General features: G+C 38.4%; 1 protein-coding gene across 1 annotated transcript in view; it reads right to left on the minus strand.

The window, feature by feature from the left end:
- Nucleotides 1–21,061, minus strand: part of MAP3K4 (mitogen-activated protein kinase kinase kinase 4) — a 121,905-nt gene that overhangs the window by 63,538 nt on the left and 37,306 nt on the right. Inside the window, exon 3 of the mRNA XM_007457585.1 lies at nt 3,149–4,512. Coding sequence (XP_007457647.1) covers nt 3,149–4,512 — 1,364 coding nt within the window. The remainder of the gene's footprint in view (nt 1–3,148; nt 4,513–21,061) is intronic.

Genomic DNA, 21,061 nt, shown 5'->3' on the forward strand with positions numbered 1-21,061 from the left:
GCGCTGGTTGAGAGTCCGCCTGCCGATGCAGGGGACACGCGTTCGTGCCCCGGTCCAGGAAGATCCCACATGCTGTGGAGCGGCTGGGCCCGTGAGCCATGGCCGCTGAGCCTGCGCGTCCGGAGCCTGCGCGTCCGGAGCTTGTGCTCCGCAACGGGCGAGGCCGCAACAGTGAGAGGCCCGCGTACCGCAAAAAAAAACAATGAAAATTGTCCTCAACCCTAAAAGGTTATCCACTGCTTAAAATGTATGCCCTTAAAAATGTACGATTATTTGGCAGAGATTAAAAAGTAAAATACATTAAAAAAATAAAAATATAGACTTGTCTAGCCCCTACTGACTTACAGTTAGCTTCAAAGGAGGAAAAAAAAGTGTAACAACACTTCTTAAAAAAAAATAGTTTATATTTGACTTCCATAGCATTTTACTATTTATACAAGAATCTTTTCAAGCCTCACAACAACCCTGTGAGGTAGGTAGGGAAGTACTGTTATACCCATTTTACAGATGTGAAGACTTAGGGTCAGAAAGATTAAGTCATTGACATTAAGATATGTGGTGAGAAAGAGCAGCATCACGGAATGGAATCCAGTTACTTGACTTCAAAATTGTGGCTCTTTCCCAGACATACTTAGTAAGGAGACTAAAACAAAACAAACCCAGAAGGGGAGTGTACATATATTCATTTACATTTGTATACACGCACTTCGCCTTATAGAAATTATGTCCCTGAAATAGGAATAAAAATAAAGTCTTACTTTCCCACTGAGTTAATTATAATTTTGGAGGCTTATCTTTTATTAGTTTGGGTTAATCTCCAATACAGAAGAATTTTCGTTCTTGGTTACTCTTTCATTATTTTACAAACACAACATTTTATAAACCAAAATTTAAAACAAGAGGGGCTTCTGTACTGCATTTTTGTTTGAAAAGTAAACCATCTCAAATAATTCTAATAAACATGTTTAATTCACACACTTTGAATGTGTATGTATTTCTTTTCTTCTATAACAAGGATAACTTTCTCATTCAGTTAAATCTCAACTGGTCAAACCAAAGGCGTACAACTTTGATAGGAATTCAAAGCTATGGGCTACCTCATTATCTTTTTTCAGCAAGGGTTCTAACAGAAAATGCAGCGCGCTCATTCTCAACCTCTTTCTTGTTCCAACACACCTAATGGATGCAAAGCGCAGCAGCAGTGATTCACTGCCACAGAGGGTCCTCAGGGGAGAGGAAGACAGTCTGCGAGAGCGAGCGTAACGCAGTTTTAAGGAGCCCTGACACGTCTCCCTGAGCCCTCACCATGAGCCCCTCTCTCCTAGGAGAACCACTGAATCAAAGATGAGGTAATAATGCCAGGACTTTTTCACTGATATTACTTCAAAAACAGTCCTTCATGATAACAATTAATCAACCCCGTCCTGTCCATAGGTGTCCTTGTTAGAACCTAACCACTCTCCAGCCAAAAACCTAAACTAAAGTAAGCTATTCACCATCTGAAGCATATGCCAAATCTTTACTACATATCTAGTTCTGCTCTACTGACTCTGAAACTTGCAGCATAATAAATTCTTATTATAAAATAGTTATTCATGGACTAAGAGGGGAAAACATCACTTGCCCTAATCAAAGATGTACATAAAACATCATTCACAGAGTCAAAACACTGCTCAAAGAAAATGCAGTTTTGAGATTTCTAATCAAAATAATACTCAAAGTAAACTAAACTCTTAACAGCTACAAAGTATTGATTCATTCTGCAAACATCCTGCTCTATTATGTGAACACCTGACCCCCTTCTCCTAAGGGTCCATAATCTGGCCATCAGATTAAAACTTCAAATACTGGAAATCCGGGTTCTCTTCCAATGTTCCCCATCTTAAGGAATACCTTCAGTTTTATCATCTGACTCCAAAGCAAGCCAGATCGTGTAATAAACCCAAGTTTAAAAAAAGTACAAGTTGGGCTTCCCTGGTGGCGCAGTGGTTGAGAGTCCGCCTGCCGATGCAGGGGACATGGGTTCGTGCCCCAGTCTGGGAAGATCCCACATGCCGCGGAGCGGCTGGGCCCGTGAGCCATGGCCGCTGAGCCTGCGCGTCCGGAGCCTGTGCTCTGCAACGGGAGAGGCCACAGCAGTGAGAGGCCCGCGTACCGCAAAAAAAAAAGAAAAGTACAACTATATACATATGTATGTATTTAGCTATTAAAATGTAGAATCACAGCCCTACTCAGGTAATTAGGGATCTCAAAGATCTGGGTGCTTCTGCTTTTAGCCAGATGAACATGCAAACTCACCACAACAGAAAAATTGCTTATACTCTTTCACTCTCAAGACAATATCCCACAATATGCCCCTTTCTAGTTTTACCACCCTTAATGGTAAAGAATTTCTGAGATATAAAGCTATTAAAACCAAGTCTGTACTATTTTCAAATCAACTCCTCTACTAGACATATTCCTCTCACAAAAATCTTCTCATATCGAAACGTGTCTTTGATAATAATACTTCCCTTAAACTTCCAGCAACCACACTAAACACTGTAACCTTACCAAATAGTGTATACTTTTCCCCTTTGATCATTCTTGGCCTTCTCTGTAATTCTTCTCTCTTTAAAATCCAGTGACCAAAACTGGACATGCAACTCAAAAGGAAGTAAGCTATTGCAAAGAATAGAGAAAGAACTATATCCATGACCTTGGATGCCATACTCATTTAACAATATTTTAGCGTCATGTTGACTTTTTACTGACTCTTATCCAGCTTGTGGCCACCCATGATTATGGCTTTTTCTTCCCTCTTTATTTATAGCTAGCCTGCCCTTCTCCATCCTATATTTAATCGTTGGATTTTTTTCCCTCCACACACTTAATTCACTCAGTTTCATACAGTTTTCACAGATCCACTTTCCCTTTTATCACAACGCTTTATAGAAACGTTTAAATCCTCAATTTATAATAACTGCCATTTATGCCTTAAAAATATCAAGATTATGAACACAACTCTGTAAATCCACTATACTTCAATTAAAAAAAAATCGAGACCATGAAAGTACACATTACATATAACACAACACACGTTGTAATTCACAAGTAATAGTGGAACTAAGAACAAGATCATACATACTATTGCCCACCGGAAACCTACCTCCACTGGACGGTCACTCTTTACCAGTGCTACACGTGCCCTTTGCAAGGAACCATCCATCAGCTTGTGAAGTCTTAAAATTAACTTTCTTAACCCCATCTGCTTCAGTGCTTTGTCTACAAATGGTCTATAAATAGAAGTCAGACAATGTCTACTGAAGCCTGCTTCTGTGCTGCAGTCTGGTGTTCCCCAGCCAACAGAATCGTCCTCAGATTCAAGCCTCTCAAGCTTCTTAGTTACGCAGTCCGGTGACTGGATGTTGAAACTGCTGTCAACGGGCTGCCTGGTCTCTGGTACCCGTGGATCAGAGATTTGTTCTCCTTCACTCTCGTCCGTACTGCTTTCCAACTCTTTCAATTCTCCTTCTGTGTCCTCACCCTCATCTTCGGGCTCATTGCCTTTGGATGGTCGTGGGGAAGGGATTTCAAACACTGGCCAGCCAATGTCTGATAAATTCTTGATGCCCAAAACAGTGCCCATAATCCTTAATTTCTGATTTAAGTCTTTTGTGATGTTTAACCACAAACAGAGCGCCTGCACCCTGTCCTGGAAGTCCTTTGCAGCGTATTTTTCGTAGTCCTTTTGAAGAGCCTGCAACGATGGATAAAGTGCCTCTATGTACTCCAGCAGCTCCATTATCCGTTTGACCTGCTCAAATGACACCCTCTGGCGTTGGAGATGCTCATGATATGTTGGGTAACCCACAACCTTTGTCCCATGAGGGGCTCTGCACTGCCCTTCTACCAAAGTACCATTAAAACTAGCTCCATTTCTAACAAAGGCAAAGCTCCCATAATTAACTTTGAAAGTAAGGATTTCATTGATAATATCTGGGATGGCTTGACGGGCTGTGTATAAAAAGAGGTCCTGGTCGTTAATGGTCCGTCCTGCATGCCAGGCTTGTAGCTCTAACCAGATCAGTTCATTAGATCGGTTAAACCAGAAAGCAGACGTATTTTCCTGTCCTCTTTGCTCCCTGTCCTTCTTCTTTGAGACTGAGGTAAGCTTTAGTAGAAGTCGCAGAGTTTCAAAAAATTTTAAGCGATCTGCTGGACAGTCAGTCCTAGAAGTCTGGCGTGCAGTTCTGGCTATCGGCATGGGCACAGACACCGGAAGCTTAGCATTGCTGCAGCCAAGACTGAGGTAAGGCTTATTGAGATCCACGTCTGGAATTGATTTTTTGGGCAAAGACCCACCCACTGGGTCCAACATGAACGAGCACTGCACGTTCTTCTTATGATCCGGCTCCGTCGTCCTAAGAGCTGCTCGGACCTTTTTCTCCTGCTTATAGCTGTATTCTTCCACATTCTCCACAGTTTTTCCAGTGTCTTTATGTGGAGGTTGGTTTGCTGCGTTCATTTTTTCTATTAAAGAAATAAGCAGAACATTATGTTACTCTAAAATATAAAGTTATTCTCAATATTTCAATGACTGATATTCACATGTACTTATATTTTCAGACTGTTATTGAAGAAAATAATCATATCATATGCTGAAAATTAAGAGAAAACACACACACACACACACACACACACACACACACACAAAACATTTCTCTCTAAATCTTTACAAAGGTTTTACCCATTTTCCCTGTTACATGATACTTGCTATATTCTCTAATATTCTCCATTACTAACTTAAAACCATCTGCTTACCTCTCTACTACAAGGTGCAGTCATCCAGCTAGTCAAATCTTCACAAGTCATCACCTTAAACTTAAGAAGGGAGAAACAGTGCGGCAGATCTGGCAGAAACCTGATTTAGAGAACACGTCCACTTCCTGCCTTTGCCATGAACTGAAGTATCAACTTAGAGCAAATCAGTTAAGTTTTCTGGGTTACTTTTCTCACTCGTAAAATCAAGTAGATTGAGGAAAGACCACTTAAGGCACCTTAAGATTATTCTCATAAAACACTGAAAGGCAGATAAGCAAAAATGTTTACCTTAATTTATTCTATTCCTTGATTTCTTCTTGGCCACAAGCAGGTGAACAATAACATTTTAAATTTAACATTAAGAAAACTGAAGACGTATAGCCTAATTTAGTATAAGTTGCCTAGTTTATTATACTGGCACATAGTCATTCAAAATTAATGCAAAGAAAGTAAACATCCCACTTTCCCTTCACGTAACTGTAAAAGGTCCTATTAACTTAACTCCCAAGCTTTGAGATGAACACATACCTTCCTTCCTGTTTGGCATTTCTGACACTAGGAACCACCCTACCTCACTGAAACCCCTTCAGTCTCTTGCTTTCTACACACAGCACTCTCAGGGTTCTCTTCTACCTTCTGAGTCCCTCCTCTTCAAATTCTCTCCTGGGAACTTGGCTCACTCCATTAAAAAGTTAATGCTTCTCAAAGCCCTTCTCTTAGGTCTCTTCTGCCTCACCTTCCCTCTCCCTGGGTGACCTCCTTCACACCCACGTCATACACTGATGATGCCCAAGCCTACAGCACTGTCCCCACGTCCCCTCTACACTCAAGGTATACTGTCTCATTGAATCTAGGACACACATTTTGTATTTTAACTTCTCTGAAATTAGAATATGTTTTATAATTATGGTGATATAAATAACTTTTAGGAATATATTCACTAATACATTTCATCTACATTTTCCTTTATATATATATGCACAATAGTAATAAATGGTTTTTAAAAATCTATTATCTAAATATCAAGAAGTATAAAAGAGTTCTTTAAAAATTAAAAATTCTAAGTGTAAGAACACAGTGTCATCAATTATAAGCATTTTTTTCTTAGCATATAATATTATAGTATGCCTTTAGATTTGATGAAATAGAGTACATTTATACGGTTACAGACTAACATACCCAAAATCAATTCACCAAAGAAAATTTGTTTAAAACCAATGTATTTCCAAATCAATTTAAATTAAGTGTTTTAAAATAAGGATTTTAAAACAAGTATTTCCAAGAGCACTTCCAACCTGATTTACATTATATTCAATTCCTTTTATGATCCATCAAAGAGGATTTTACTATCTGTAAGGATTTGTGTTATATTTTAATATAAAACTATTATTACTATTATCTTTTAAATTAGCAATATTTTTTAAACAATAGAACTTTTATCTGTAGTTTTAATCTACTTTACTTCTAAATGTCTTAAAACATTTTACACGGTCCATTCAGGAAATTTCTTCACTCAGAATGGCTATCATCAGAAACAGGACAAATAACAAGCGTTGGCAAGGAGGTGGAGAAAAAGGAATCCTCATACACTGCTGGTGGGAATGTAAATTGGTACAGCCACTATAGAAGGTTTCTCAAAGAACTAAAAATAGAACTACCATTTGACCCAATAATTCCACTCCTGGATATACATATCCAAAAAAAACCCCAAAACACTAATTCAAAATGATACATGCACCCTGATATTCACAGCAGCATTATTTACAAATGCCGAGACACAGAATCAACCTCACTGTCCATCAACAGATAAATGGATAAAGAAGATGTAAAGTGTGTGTGTGTATGTGTGTGTGTATACATACATATCAATACATACAATGGAATACTACTCAGCCATAAAAAAAAATGAAATTTCACCATTTGCAGTAACATGGATAGAGCTGGAGGGTATTATGCTAAGTGAAATAAGTCAGACAGAGAAAGACAAATACTGTGTGATATCACTTATATGTGGAATCTAAAAAATACAGCAAACTAGTGAATATAACAAAAAAGAAGCAGACTCACAGATACAGAGAACTAATGGTTACCAGTGGGGAAAAGGAAGCGGGGAGGGACAAGATAGGTTTAGGGGATGAGATACAAATTACTAGGTATAAAATAAATAAGCTAGGGCTTCCCTGGTGGCGCAGTGGTTGAGAGTCCGCCTGCCAATGCAGGGGACATGGGTTCGTGCACCGGTCCGGGAAGATCCCACATGCCGCGGAGCGGCTGGGCCCGTGAGCCGTGGCCGCTGAGCCTGCGCGTCCGGAGCCTGCGCTCCGCAATGGGAGAGGCCACAACAGTGAGGGGCCCGCGTACCAAAAAAAATTAAAAAATAAAATAAATAAGCTACAACAACATACTATACAACACAGGGAATATAGCCAATATTTTAAAATAACTATAAATGAAATGTAACCTTTAAAAATTGTGAATCACTATGTCATACATCTGAAATCTCAATAAAATTTTTTTTAAATTTTTTAAAAAGTCGAGTTTTTTAAAAAAGGAATTTCTTCACAGTTTTATTGTTTCTAGCTACAAATACTTACCAATCCTCATTTATAAAAAATGTGTCCAGGCCAGCCCTTTGCCTCCTCTTTGCTGTTTTGTTTAACTGTGTTCTCTACACTTTTATTAATATAGCACATATATATCACTCATTTCTACTTAGTAAAGCAATGGTTATTTGAAAGCAAAGCTAACAAGTACTTCCAAATTTAACACTATTATATTTTATGCTTCAAGATATCAAATCATACTATACTTTCTTACTATGAAATGCAAAATGATATATACATGGTATCAGGGAGTAAGATTGGAGATAAAGATAATGAGTTTGTTTTGTAATATATTGAATTGGAGGTGCCTAGGGGACATTCATGTAGAGATGTCTGTGGGTAACTAATATATGAGTCTTGAGCTCAGGAGAGAAATCCAGAGATATCAATTTGGAAATTATCAGTATATACAGATGTTGTTTAATACCAGGAGAGTACACAAGAATATCCAAGAAAAGTGTGCAGAAGAGAGGCAATGCAGGCCTAGGAAAGAATGCTGTTTAACTAATACGTGCATCCACATGGTTCTGAGTCAGAGAAATCAAAAACTTATGTAACAAAAAACTATTTTGTTAGCTTAGGGTTTAGGATTCTAAGAAGACTTTACAAAATGAATGTAGGGTAGCATTAGTGACCAAGGCCAAAGAACGTCTGCATATAATTTATAACTTAAAAGCGAACAGTGAAAAAGTATTACTTTCCTTATATAAATTATAAATGTTCTTCTAACCCATGATTTAAAGGTCCTAAGGGAAACAAAGGGTGAACTGAGAGTAGCTGGGATGACCTGAACAACACAGAAGACAGAGCTACGAACTTTAAGTCCAAATCTATGCTAAATTTACCACACAGCTAATAGTCAAAGCATGAAAATATCAAGAGATGAAGCTTCTGAGCCTTGATCTCTATTCCAACAATTAAAAGGACTTAAGCGGGGAAATGCCACAATTCCATTTTTCTGTATAAACAGAATCGAATTTTAGCAAGCTTAGAAACCTAATTTTTGTAGATTATACACAAATATTGTGAGGCCTATCTTACAGCATAAAAAATGGTATATTACACAATTTTCTGAAATTCTGTATTCAAAATTTTGGTTCAGTCTTTGGACCTACAATGTGTGTAAAGGAAAGCAAATGGGGAAAGGAGGAAGACGGGACAAAGAAGCTATTTTTTTTTTTCCAAAACAAAAAACCAAGTTGTTTTTTAAAAAAACACACAAATGGAAATAGGTACATCATTAAAATGACATAATTTAAATTTAAAATAGACTTAAGCCCCAGTCTAGCTACTGTGCAAAAAGAAAATACCAATCTTTGTTTGTTTAGTTTTCTGTTAATACTAAATCCCTCTGCAATGAACAGGAAGTCAAATACAGAGTTTCTGTAAAGGAGAATGGATCAAAAGTATATAGAATGTTTTATACAAGATCTAATTACAGTACTACAAAACTAGTTCATAATGACTTAAGACTAATGAACATCTGAGCTCTCAAGTGGCTATAAATTAAGTGGTACGACTTTGTAGTACTGTTAAAACAAACCTTCCAAGAAGTTACTGTTTCCTTTGGCCAATCACCAATAACTCCGGCCAAATCAGAGAAACGTGAAAGGAAAAGAACAGAAAAACGTATCAGGAAACTGAACGCAAACAAATGACAAGCAATATGGTTCACTTGTTTAAACAGACATAAGACGGTCAGCTGAATTCCCCGCAATTCACACCTAGAAACAGTGCTTTAGAGTATGTATAAAATGTATTTTTTATCAAGTCCTCACAATTCTTACATTCTTCCATACATGTATGTCAAATTCAAAACACTGGCCCTCCTCGATCTCTCAAATGAGAAAGCAGGAACAGGTATCTGCGCTTTACTTTAAATGTGAGATGATCTTTAGAGCAGGGACGTGCCAGGCTATCAATGTCAACAATCTGAAGGGACTCAGAGATCTTCTAATTCAAGGTTCTCAAACTTCAGTAAACATTAAGGATCACTCAGGGGGTTTAGCGGCACTTCAGAGTTAGCAAGGTGGATTACTTTGTGCGTTTACCGTCTTACGCGGACCCTCTGACTTGACAAACTGAGAACAGGGAAGGAACAGCTAATTGGCCGGCCATGAAGAACTGAGGAGGCCAACCTACACCTCAAGTCTCTATGATGTCTTTTCAAGACATTTAAGAAGCATCAGCTATTTTTCAAGCATTGGAGGTACAGAGATGAGCAAGTGCTGGCCCTCAAGAAGAATATAATATCAGGAAAGAGACTCTTCTGATAATTAGAAGGGCATCATCATGGAAGTACACAGGTAGTCACAAATACCGAGTGGATGAAAGGCTCTTGCTGCTCCAGCCAGGAGTCAGGACTCTGCCTCTGAGGTGGGAGAGCCAACTTCAGAACACTCGTCAAGAAGAGACCTCCCAGCCCCACATAATATCAAACGGTGAAAATCTCCCAGAGATCTCCATCTCAACACCAGCACCCAGCTTCACTCAACGACCAGCAAGCTACAGTGCTGGACAACCTATGCCAACCATATAGCAAAACAGGAACACAACCCCACCCACTAGCAGAGAGGCTGCCTAAAATCATAATAAGTCCACAGACACCCCAAAACACACCACCAGACGTGGACCTGCCCACTAGAGAGACAAGATCTAGCCTCATACACCACAACACAGCCACTAGTCCCCTCCACCAGGAAGCCTACACAACCCACTGAACCAACCTTAGCCACTGGAGACAGACATCAAAAACAACGGGAGCTACGAACTTGCAGCCTGCAAAAAGGTGAACCCAATCACAGTAAGATAAGCAAAATGAGAAGACAGAAAAACACACAGCAGATGAAGGAGCAGGATAAAAACCCACCAGACCTAACAAATGAAGAGGAAATAGGCAGTCTACCTGAAAAAGAGTTCAGAATAATGATAGTAAAGATGATCCAAAATCTTGGAAATAGAATGGACAAAATGCAAGAAGCAGTTAACAAGGACCTAGAAGAAATAAAGATGAAACAGACAATGATGAACAACACAATAAATGAAATGAAAAATACTCTAGATGGGATCAATAGCAGAATAAATGAGGCAGAAGAACGGATAAGTGACCTGGAAGATAAAATAGTGGAAATAACTACTGCAGAGCAGAATAAAGAAAAAAGAATGAAAAGAACTGAGGACAGTCTCAGAGACCTCTGGGACAACATTAAACGCACCAACATTCGAATTATAGGGGTTCCAGAAGAAGAAGAGAAAAAGAAAGGGACTGAGAAAATATTTGAAGAGATTATAGTTGAAAACTTCCCTAATATGGGAAAGGAAATCGTTAATCAAGTCCAGGAAGCACAGAGAGTCCCATACAGGATAAATTCAAGGAGAAATACGCCAAGACACATATTAATCAAACTGTCAAAAACTAAATACAAAGAAAGCATATTAAAAGCAGCAAGGGAAAAACAACAAATAACACACAAGGGAATCCCCATAAGGTTAACAGCTGATCTCTCAGCAGAAACTCTACAAGCCAGAAGGGAGTGGCAGGACATACTGAAAGTGATGAAGGAGAAAAACCTGCAACCAAGATTACTCTACCCAGCAAGGATCTCATTCAGATTTGATGGAGAAATTAAAACCTTTACAGACAAGCAAAAGCTGAGAGAGTTCAGCACCACCAAACCAGCTTTACAACAAATGCTAAAGGAACTTCTCTAGACAAAAACACAAGAGAAGGAAAAGTCCTATAATAACGAACCCAAAACAATTTAGAAAATGGGAATAGGAACATACATATCGATAATTACCTTAAATGTAAATGGACTAAATGCTCCCACCAAAAGACACAGATTGGCTGAATGGATACAAAAACAAGACCCATATATATGCTGTCTACAAGAGACCCACTTCAGACCTAGAGACACATACAGACTGAAAGTAAGGGGATGGAAAAAGATATTCCATGCAAATGGAAACCAAAAGAAAGCTGGAGTAGCAATTCTCATATCAGACAAAATAGACTTTAAAATAAGGACTATCAGAAGAGACAAAGAAGGACACTACATAATGATTAAGGGATCGATCCAAGAAGAAGATATAACAATTGTAAATATTTATGCACCCAACATAGGAGCACCTCAATACATAAGGCAAAAACTAGCAGCCATAAAAGGGGAAATCGACAGTAACACATTCATAGTAGGGGACTTCAACACCCCACTTTCACCAATGGACAGATCATCCAAAATGAAAATAAATAAGGAAACACAAGCTTTAAATGATACATTAAACAGGATGGACTTAATTGATATTTATAGGACACTCCATCCAAAAACAACAGAATACACATTTTTCTCAAGTGCTCATGGAACATTCTCCAGGATAGATCATATCTTGGGTCACAAATCAAGCCTTGGTAAATTTAAGAAAATTGAAATTATATCAAGTATCTTTTCCGACCACAACGCCATGAGACTAGATATCAATTATAGGAAAAGAGCAGTAAAAAATACAAACACATGGAGGCTAAACAATACACTACTTAATAACGAAGTGATCACTGAAGAAATCAAAGAGGAAATTAAAAAATACCTAGAAACAAATGACAATGGAGATACAACGACCCAAAACCTATGGGATGCAGCAAAAGCAGTTCTAAGAGGGAAGTTTATAGCAATACAAGCCCACCTTAAGAAGCAGGAAACATCTCGAATAAACAACCTAACCTTGCACCTCAAGCAATTAGAGAAAGAAGAACAAAAAAACCCCAGAGTTAGCAGAAGGAAAGAAATCATAAAAATCAGATCAGAAATAAATGAAAAAGAAATGAAGGAAACAATAGCAAAGATCAATAAAACTAAAAGCTGGTTCTTTGAGAAGATTAACAAAATTGATAAACCATTAGCCAGACTCATCAAGAAAATAAGGGAGAAGACTCAAATCAATAGAATCAGAAATGAAAAAGGAGAAGTAAAGTAACGACTGACACTGCAGAAACACAAAGGATCATGAGCGATTACTACAAGCAACTATGTGCCAATAAAATGGACAACCTGGAAGAAACGGACAAATTCTTAGAAAGGTATAACCTTCCAAGACTGAAGCAGGAAGAAATAGAAAATATGAACAGACCAATCACAACTAATGAAACTGAAACTGTGATTAAAAATCTTCCAACAAAGCCCAGGACCAGACGGTTTCACAGGCGAATTCTATCAAACATTTAGAGAAGAGCTAACACCTATCGTTCTCAAACTCTTCCAAAATATAGCAGAGGGAGGAACACTCCCAAACTCATTCTACGAGGCCACCATCACCTTGATACCAAAACCAGACAAGGATGTCACAAAGAAAGAAAACTACAGGCCAATATCACTGATGAACATAGATGCAAAAATCCTCAACAAAATACTAGCAAACAGAATCCAACAGCACATTAAAAGGATCATACACCATGATCAAGTGGGGTTTATTCCAGGAATGCAAGGATTCTTCAATATACGCAAATCTATCAATGTGATTAACCATATTAACAAATTGAAGGAGAAAAACCATATGATCATCTCAATAGATGCAGAGAAAGCTTTTGACAAAATTCAACACCCATTTATGATAAAAACCCTGCAGAAAGTAGGTGTAGAGGGAACTTTCCTCAATATAATAAAGGCCGTATATGACAAGCCCACAGCCAACATCATCCTCAATGGCGAAAAACTGAAAGCATTTCCACTAAGGTCAGGAACAAGACAAGGTTGCCCACTCTCACCACTCTTATTCAACATAGTTTTGGAAGTTTTAGCCACAGCAATCAGAGAAGAAAAGGAAATAAAAGGAATCCAAATCGGAAAAGAAGAAGTAAAGCTGTCACTGTTTGCAGATGACATGATACTATACATAGAGAATCCTAAAGATGCTACCAGAAAACTACTAGAGCTAATCAATGAATTTGGTAAAGTAGCAGGATACAAAATTAATGCACAGAAATCTCTGGCATTCCTATATACTAACGATGAAAAATCTGAAAGTGAAATCAAGAAAACACTCCCATTTACCATTGCAACAAAAAGAATAAAATATCTAGGAATAAACCTACCTAAGGAGACAAAAGACCTGTATGCAGAAAATTATAAGACACTGATGAAAGAAATTAAAGATGATACAAACAGATGGAGAGATATACCATGTTCTTGGATTGGAAGAATCAACATTGTGAAAATGACTCTACTCCCCAAAGCAATCTATAGATTCAATGCAATCCCTATCAAACTACCACTGGCATTTTTCACAGAACTAGAACAAAAAATTTCACAATTTGTATGGAAACACAAAAGACCCCGAATAGCCAAAGCAATCTTGAGAACAAAAAATGGAGCTGGAGGAATCAGGCTGCCTGACTTCAGACTATACTACAAAGCTACAGTAATCAAGACAGTATGGTACTGGCACAAAAACAGAAAGATAGATCAATGGAATAGGATAGAAAGCCCAGAGATAAACCCATGCACATATGGTCACCTTATCTTTGATAAAGGTGGCAGGAATATACAGTGGAGAAAGGACAGCCCCTTCAATAAGTGGTGCTGGGAAAACTGGACAGGTACATGTAAAAGTATGAGATTAGATCACTCCCTAACACCATACACAAAAATAAGCTCAAAATGGATTAAAGACCTAAATGTAAGGCCAGAAACTATCAAACTCTTAGAGGAAAACATAGGCAGAACACTCTATGACATAAATCACAGCAAGATCCTTCTTGACCCATCTCCTAGAGTAATGGAGATAAAAACAAAAATAAACAAATGGGACCTAATGAAACTTCAAAGCTTTTGCACAGCAAAGGAAACCATAAACAAGACCAAAAGACAGCCCTCAGAATGGGAGAAAATATTTGCAAATGAATCAACTGACAAAGGATTAATCTCTAAAATTTACAGGCAGCTCATGCAGCTCAATAACAAAAAAATAAACAACCCAATCCAAAAATGGGCAGAAGACCTAAATAGACATTTCTCCAAAGAAGATATACAGACTGCCAACAAACACATGAAAGAATGCTCAACATCATTAATCATTTGCAACAAAAAGAATAAAATATCTAGGAATAAACCTACCTAAGGAGACAAAAGACCTGTATGCAGAAAATTATAAGACACTGATGAAAGAAATTAAAGATGATACAAACAGATGGAGAGATATACCATGTTCTTGGATTGGAAGAATCAACATTGTGAAAATGACTCTACTTCCCAAAGCAATCTATAGATTCAATGCAATCCCTATCAAACTACCACTGGCATTTTTCACAGAACTAGAACAAAAAATTTCACAATTTGTATGGAAACACAAAAGACCCCGAATAGCCAAAGCAATCTTGAGAACAAAAAATGGAGCTGGAGGAATCAGGCTGCCTGACTTCAGACTATACTACAAAGCTACAGTAATCAAGACAGTATGGTACTGGCACAAAAACAGAAAGACAGATCAATGGAATAGGATAGAATGCCCAGAGATAAACCCATGCACATATGGTCACCTTATCTTTGATAAAGGTGGCAGGAATATACAGTGGAGAAAGGACAGCCTCTTCAATAAGTGGTGCTGGGAAAATTGGACAGGTACATGTAAAAGTATGAGATTAGATCACTCCCTAACACCATACACAAAAATAAGCTCAAAATGGATTAAAGACCTAAATGTAAGGCCAGAAACTATCAAACTCTTAGAGGAAAACATAGGCAGAACACTCTATGACATAAATCACAGCAAGATCCTTCTTGACCCATCTCCTAGAGTAATGGAGATAAAAACAAAAATAAACAAATGGGACCTAATGAAACTTCAAAGCTTTTGCACAGCAAAGGAAACCATAAACAAGACCAAAAGACAGCCCTCAGAATGGGAGAAAATATTTGCAAATGAATCAACTGACAAAGGATTAATCTCTAAAATTTACAGGCAGCTCATGCAGCTCAATAACAAAAAAATAAACAACCCAATCCAAAAATGGGCAGAAGACCTAAATAGACATTTCTCCAAAGAAGATATACAGACTGCCAACAAACACATGAAAGAATGCTCAACATCATTAATCATTAGAGAAATGCAAATCAAAACTACAATGAGATATCATCTCACACCAGTCAGAATGGCCATCATCAAAAAATCTAGAAACAATAAATGCTGGAGAGGGTGTGGAGAAAAGGGAACACTCTTGCACTGCTGGTGGGAATGTGAATTGGTTCAGCCACTATGGAGAACAGTATGGAGGTTCCTTAAAAAACTACAAATAGAACTACCATATGACCCAGCAATCCCACTACTAGGTATATACCCTGAGGAAACCAGAATTCAGAAAGAGTCATGTACCAAAATGTTCATTGCAGCTCTATTTACAATAGCCCGGAGATGGAAACAACCTAAGTGCCCGTCGTCGGATGAATGGATAAAGAAGATGTGGCACATATATACAATGGAATATTACTCAGCCATAAAAAGAAACGAAATTGAGCTATTTGTAATGAGGTGGATAGATCTAGAGTCTGTCATACAGAGTGAAGTAAGTCAGAAAGAGAAGGACAAATACCGTATGCTAACACATATATATGGAATTTAAGAAAAAAAAAATGTTATGAAGAACCTAGGGGTAAAACAGGAATAAAGACAGAGACCTACTGGAGAACAGACTTGAAGATATGGGGAGGGGGAAGGGTGAGGTGTGTTAGGGCGAGAGAGAGACATGGACATATATATACTAACAAACGTAAGGTAGATAGCCAGTGGGAAGCAGCCGCATGGCACAGGGAAACCGGCTCGGTTCTTTGTGGCTGTCTGGAGGGGTGGGATAGGGAGGGTGGGAGGGAGGGAGACAAAGAGGGAAGAGATATGGGGACATATATATATGTATAACTGACTCACTCTGTTATAAAGCAGAAACTAACACACCACTGTAAAGCAATTATACCCCAATAAAGATGTTAAAAAAAAAAAAAAAAGAATCACTCAGATTCTTGCTACAATGCAGATTCCTGGGCCCACTCCCAGTGTCTCGGATTCAACCTGGCTAGAATGACACCACATTTGGGAAAAGCCTGCTCTATTCAAACACTGCTTTACCCATTTATGAGGTAAGGGCTTACAGAAATTGTCATCATCTTCGCAACAACACTGTGATGGAGATTCCCGCAGAACATGGATGGCCAGACAGATGAGACATGTCGGGACAGGGATCCTAACCCATGTTTGTGCCATCAACCACCTTTACGCCTGTCAAGCTGCTCACAGGGCAGGGCTGTCTGACTAAGGAAAGGTTAACATGCTGAGTGCCATGAAAGACAGATTACAGTGGACTAACTGATATGCGGAAGCTTTAAAAAAGACCAGGTACTTGACTGAATGCCTTGAAGAATGGATTCATCTTAAATGAGGGTAGCAAGGAAGGCAAGAGAATATTTTAAGCCATAGAATAAACATACAGAAAGACACAAAAGCAGAAAAGAAGAGAGCCTGGCTGGAATAGTGAGCCTACATGTAGATGGGTAGACTGGAAATCTAAATTAGAACCTTGAAAAATCAGGCTGATTTTGGATTAAAGAGCTGAAATATAGATTTAAGTCCACTCTAGTTCACAAAGAATATTTCTCTTACTATACAGGTTGAATCTGATTTATAACCATTTTACCAGATCAATTTTATAGCAGTATTATATTAAAAAAAATAAAACTTGCTAATCTCACTATGCTAGCAAAAAAATCACACACATTTACATACACACACACACCCTGAGATATTTGCTAATGATAGGGAGATTAATGTGTGTATATGTATATGCATACGTGTGTGTATATGCACACGTGGATATGCCAGATTACAGATTACTATCTCTGTAATCTGGCTCTTACAGTATTACATTACTCCTGCAAAATGGGGCTGATAATGATTACGAGGCCGATTCACCCTGAAAAGGGCTTTGGCCTGGGTGTCTTCATTCTTATTTAACCTACTTAAAACTATGAGATGAACTGGATTTGCTTCCTTCTGCTAATTAAAAAGAACAAAAATTTAAGGATGAGATAGTTTATCTCTCCTTAAACCAGCCTTAAGGAGAAACAGCTACACATGGGTAGCTACACATTACGGTCCAAAATTTATCAAAATCTTAATTGCTGTAGTTTGATAGTTATTTACCATTATCCAAAAAATATGATCCGAAGTAACACCACAGTTAAATTCTGTTACTCATCAAAGTATGAAATCAAGCCTGGTCAGTGAGTTAATTCAAGAGCTGAAATGGTAGGTTACATCTGTCAGGATGTCACATAGCTGGTATTTTTTAGGTAATAAAGAGCTAACCATCTTTACCTAGATATCATAACATTGTTATATATTTAATATTTAGCACAGCTTCTAAAAGCAGAAGTTAATATTTTGAAAACAAAAGTATCTTTAATATTCCCAGGGAAACAAAATCAGGAAAATGCAAAAGTCAAATAAAATAATTTTAAACACATCTAAGGTCCATCAGTACAAAGAAAGAAAACATTGTGGGCAGTGGTGACCTCACCTTTGTCCTACATCCCTAGGCCCCCTCCTCAGGCCTCCCCTATCTCAGACAACCACTACGATACATATTGCTTAGAACTTTCCCGTCTGTGGTTACCCACTTGCGTATTATGAAAGGAAATCACAATGAGTGACACAAGTCTTTCTGCAGAACTTCTCATGTTTATTTGCAGGAACTTCTCTAAAGTCTACTCCCAAAAGTGCATTTGTTTGGGTCAAGGATATAACCAAGCTCAGTCTGAGTGTATTAACAAATTACTTCCACATAGGGATTGAGACAATTTACACTCACACCAGCCTTGTAAGAAAGCTGCCATCTCCTCATATCTTTGCTAGTATTTGATAATGCTCATCAGGGTGTAGTAAGTATTAGAAAGAAAACCACAGGCCCCAAATGGTGTCAGTCGCATGCTAAAAGCCCATGATGGCAAACCTATATTTTATACGTTACTTCACTGCAGTTCCAACCTCTCCCAGAAATGTAGTTTTAATTGAACAGCCTAGAATTTTCTGGTCAAACCAATAAAGTAACCCATCAAGTAGGCCCTCTACAATCCCCCAGAGGAAGAGGTAATCTGCATGATAAAACTCCTGTCATCCCTCCCCACCCCCATAAAAAAAGATGTCTGGTCAAAAAAATAATCCTTTCTTTTTTTTTGCTAATAGCTCCCTTACTCCACCCTTTTTCCTATAAAATCCCTTCCATTTTTGCACAACCACTCGAAGCACCCTTCTGGTCGCTAGATGTAATGCTGCCTGATTCATAAATAAAGCCAATCAAATCTTCAAATTTACTTGGCTGAATTTTGCTTTTTAACATAAGAAATATATTTGGGTTTTGTCCAGGGTTCCTGACACAGAGCTCCTAAAACCCTTGGAGTTATCTGATAGAAGTGTCTTTTTTATTCATAAGGACCCCCTATCAATCACACCTCAATTGACACTAATGAGGTAACTTAAGTGATAAACATAAGTAAAGTGTGTTCCTGAGTTCTGTGAGCAGTTCTCTCATGGGAACCCTCAATTTATTACCAGTTGGTCAGAAGGTTGCCTGGTACTAAATTTACAATTATAAAAAATAAGACTATAACAATAGTAGTTGGTTATTTTGAGCCTAGGATAATATTTAAAGAATCATATCCATATAATAGCTCATGACCATGGCTACCATCACTAAAGACAACAGTGGTTACTCTACCCACAGAACCGTGAGCACAATAAAATGGACGCTTTCATAACACTAAGCTTTGGGGTGGTTGTCACACAGCAAAAGATAAGCAGAAAAACGAAAATATTATCAGTGATGTTAATTAAAAAGATGAGTTCAACTTTCACTGCAGTTCTAAAGTGAATCGTATGATTCGGGCAGCCTTTGCTTGTTGCAGAGAGAAAGAAATAATGCGTCAGTTCATATTTCCTTGGAAAGCTTTTAAAATAAACCTGGCCAATCTAATTAATTTTAAAAATCTCTTGAAAATACTCAGAGACCAATACACTATTATGATTGACAAATGAGTTTGAAATACTGGTCTCCCTGACTCAGCCTTCAAGCCATCGCCCAAATGTCACTTGTTCCAGAAGTCTTCCCAAGCCCAGGTCTGCTCAATCCCCTCCTGTGGGCACCCACAGAAGCCCCCACCCCTCCCCTCCACCCCAGCTCTACCACACAAGATGGGACTGCCTGCTCATCTCTGTGGTTCCTACTGGAGACGAGCAAGGGCTTATCGATCATCTAACGCAATACCCGCCTATGGAGTCACTGAAGTTGCGAGTCAATGGAAAGAATGAAGGAGAAATAAGGGAGGAATGGAAGGGAGGAATGAAAAAGGGGATGCGAAGAGGAGGTAGAAGAAAGGAAAGAGAGGTAAAGGCAAAAGGAAAGGGAGCGGGGGTGAGGAAAGAAAGACCCAGAGAAAAAGTAACTATGATGGCAATAAACAGAGTGAGAAGAAGAAAGGGGAAGAGCTACAAGAAACGGATAAGCCAGACAGGACGGACCCAGGCTGCAGTCCCAACTCCATACCTTGGTAACTATGTGACTCAAGACTCAGTGTCCTGAAAGGAGGGGCACCAATTAATAAGGGTACAGTCAATGATATAATTATTTAATTCTACTTTGAAATTTAAGGCAAGTAGTGAGAAAGAAAACTTTAGCTCACAATAATGACAGCTAGTAGTTACTGAACATAAAACCCTCACAACACCGTAAGGCAGATGACCTCACAGATGAAGAAAATGAGACACGGAGGCGGCATATACAGAAGGTGGTAGAACCAGGATGGGAATCCAGGCAATCCGGCAACCAAGTCTGTGCTCCGGTCCACCATGCTCTGCTGCTGCAGCCAGCGAGTTCTCAAGTACGGTTTGTTCTACCAGCTCAACACAAACACGCCATCACCAAAACAGTAACATGACCCACCTGCCCAACACGGCTGCTTCATTTCCATCGTTTTTTGGTGTTCATGAACAAGAATGTTGACAAAAACAGTTCACCAGACAGCAAACATACTGCTTTCTAGTATACGCATGACTGGGACAGTTAAAACTACACGCCCTAGAAACTCTCTGTGTCATGTCCTCAACCATAAATTGAATAATAATATATAGAACCTACATCTCACTGGGCTATTACGATATTTAAAAGATAACTCTTTTGACGAGCTCAGCGCAGTGCTTAGGTAAGCACTCAAGAACTGTGAGAGATAACTGGGCAAATGTTGCTACAAATGATTCGGCAGCCATTAAAATGAACAGCACAGGTTATTCTATGGCACAGAAAGTTCATGAATCATTAAATGAAAAAGGAAGCCAGCTATAAAAAAGTAAAGATAGTATGATATCGTATCACAACACAAATATACGCCAAGTAAAGAGACTACAAGGCAAAGATGGTAAAAGCTGTTATTTCTGCATATTGGGTTTATGGGTATTTTTCTTTCTTTTTGTCAGTATTTTCTAAACTCCCTACGACAAACATGTAATCTTTTGCAATAAGAAAAAACGTAAGTTGTTAAGAACTTTGGTGCCCTAGGTCTGCTAATACATAGCTACAAATCCAAAGGTTTATGAGCATTCTTTCTTCACCTGCAAAACAGCAGGAA

The sequence above is a fragment of the Lipotes vexillifer genome, unplaced genomic scaffold (assembly GCF_000442215.2).
Source record: "Lipotes vexillifer unplaced genomic scaffold, Lipotes_vexillifer_v1.1 scaffold1055, whole genome shotgun sequence".
NCBI classification, from domain to species: Eukaryota; Metazoa; Chordata; class Mammalia; order Artiodactyla; family Lipotidae; genus Lipotes; species Lipotes vexillifer.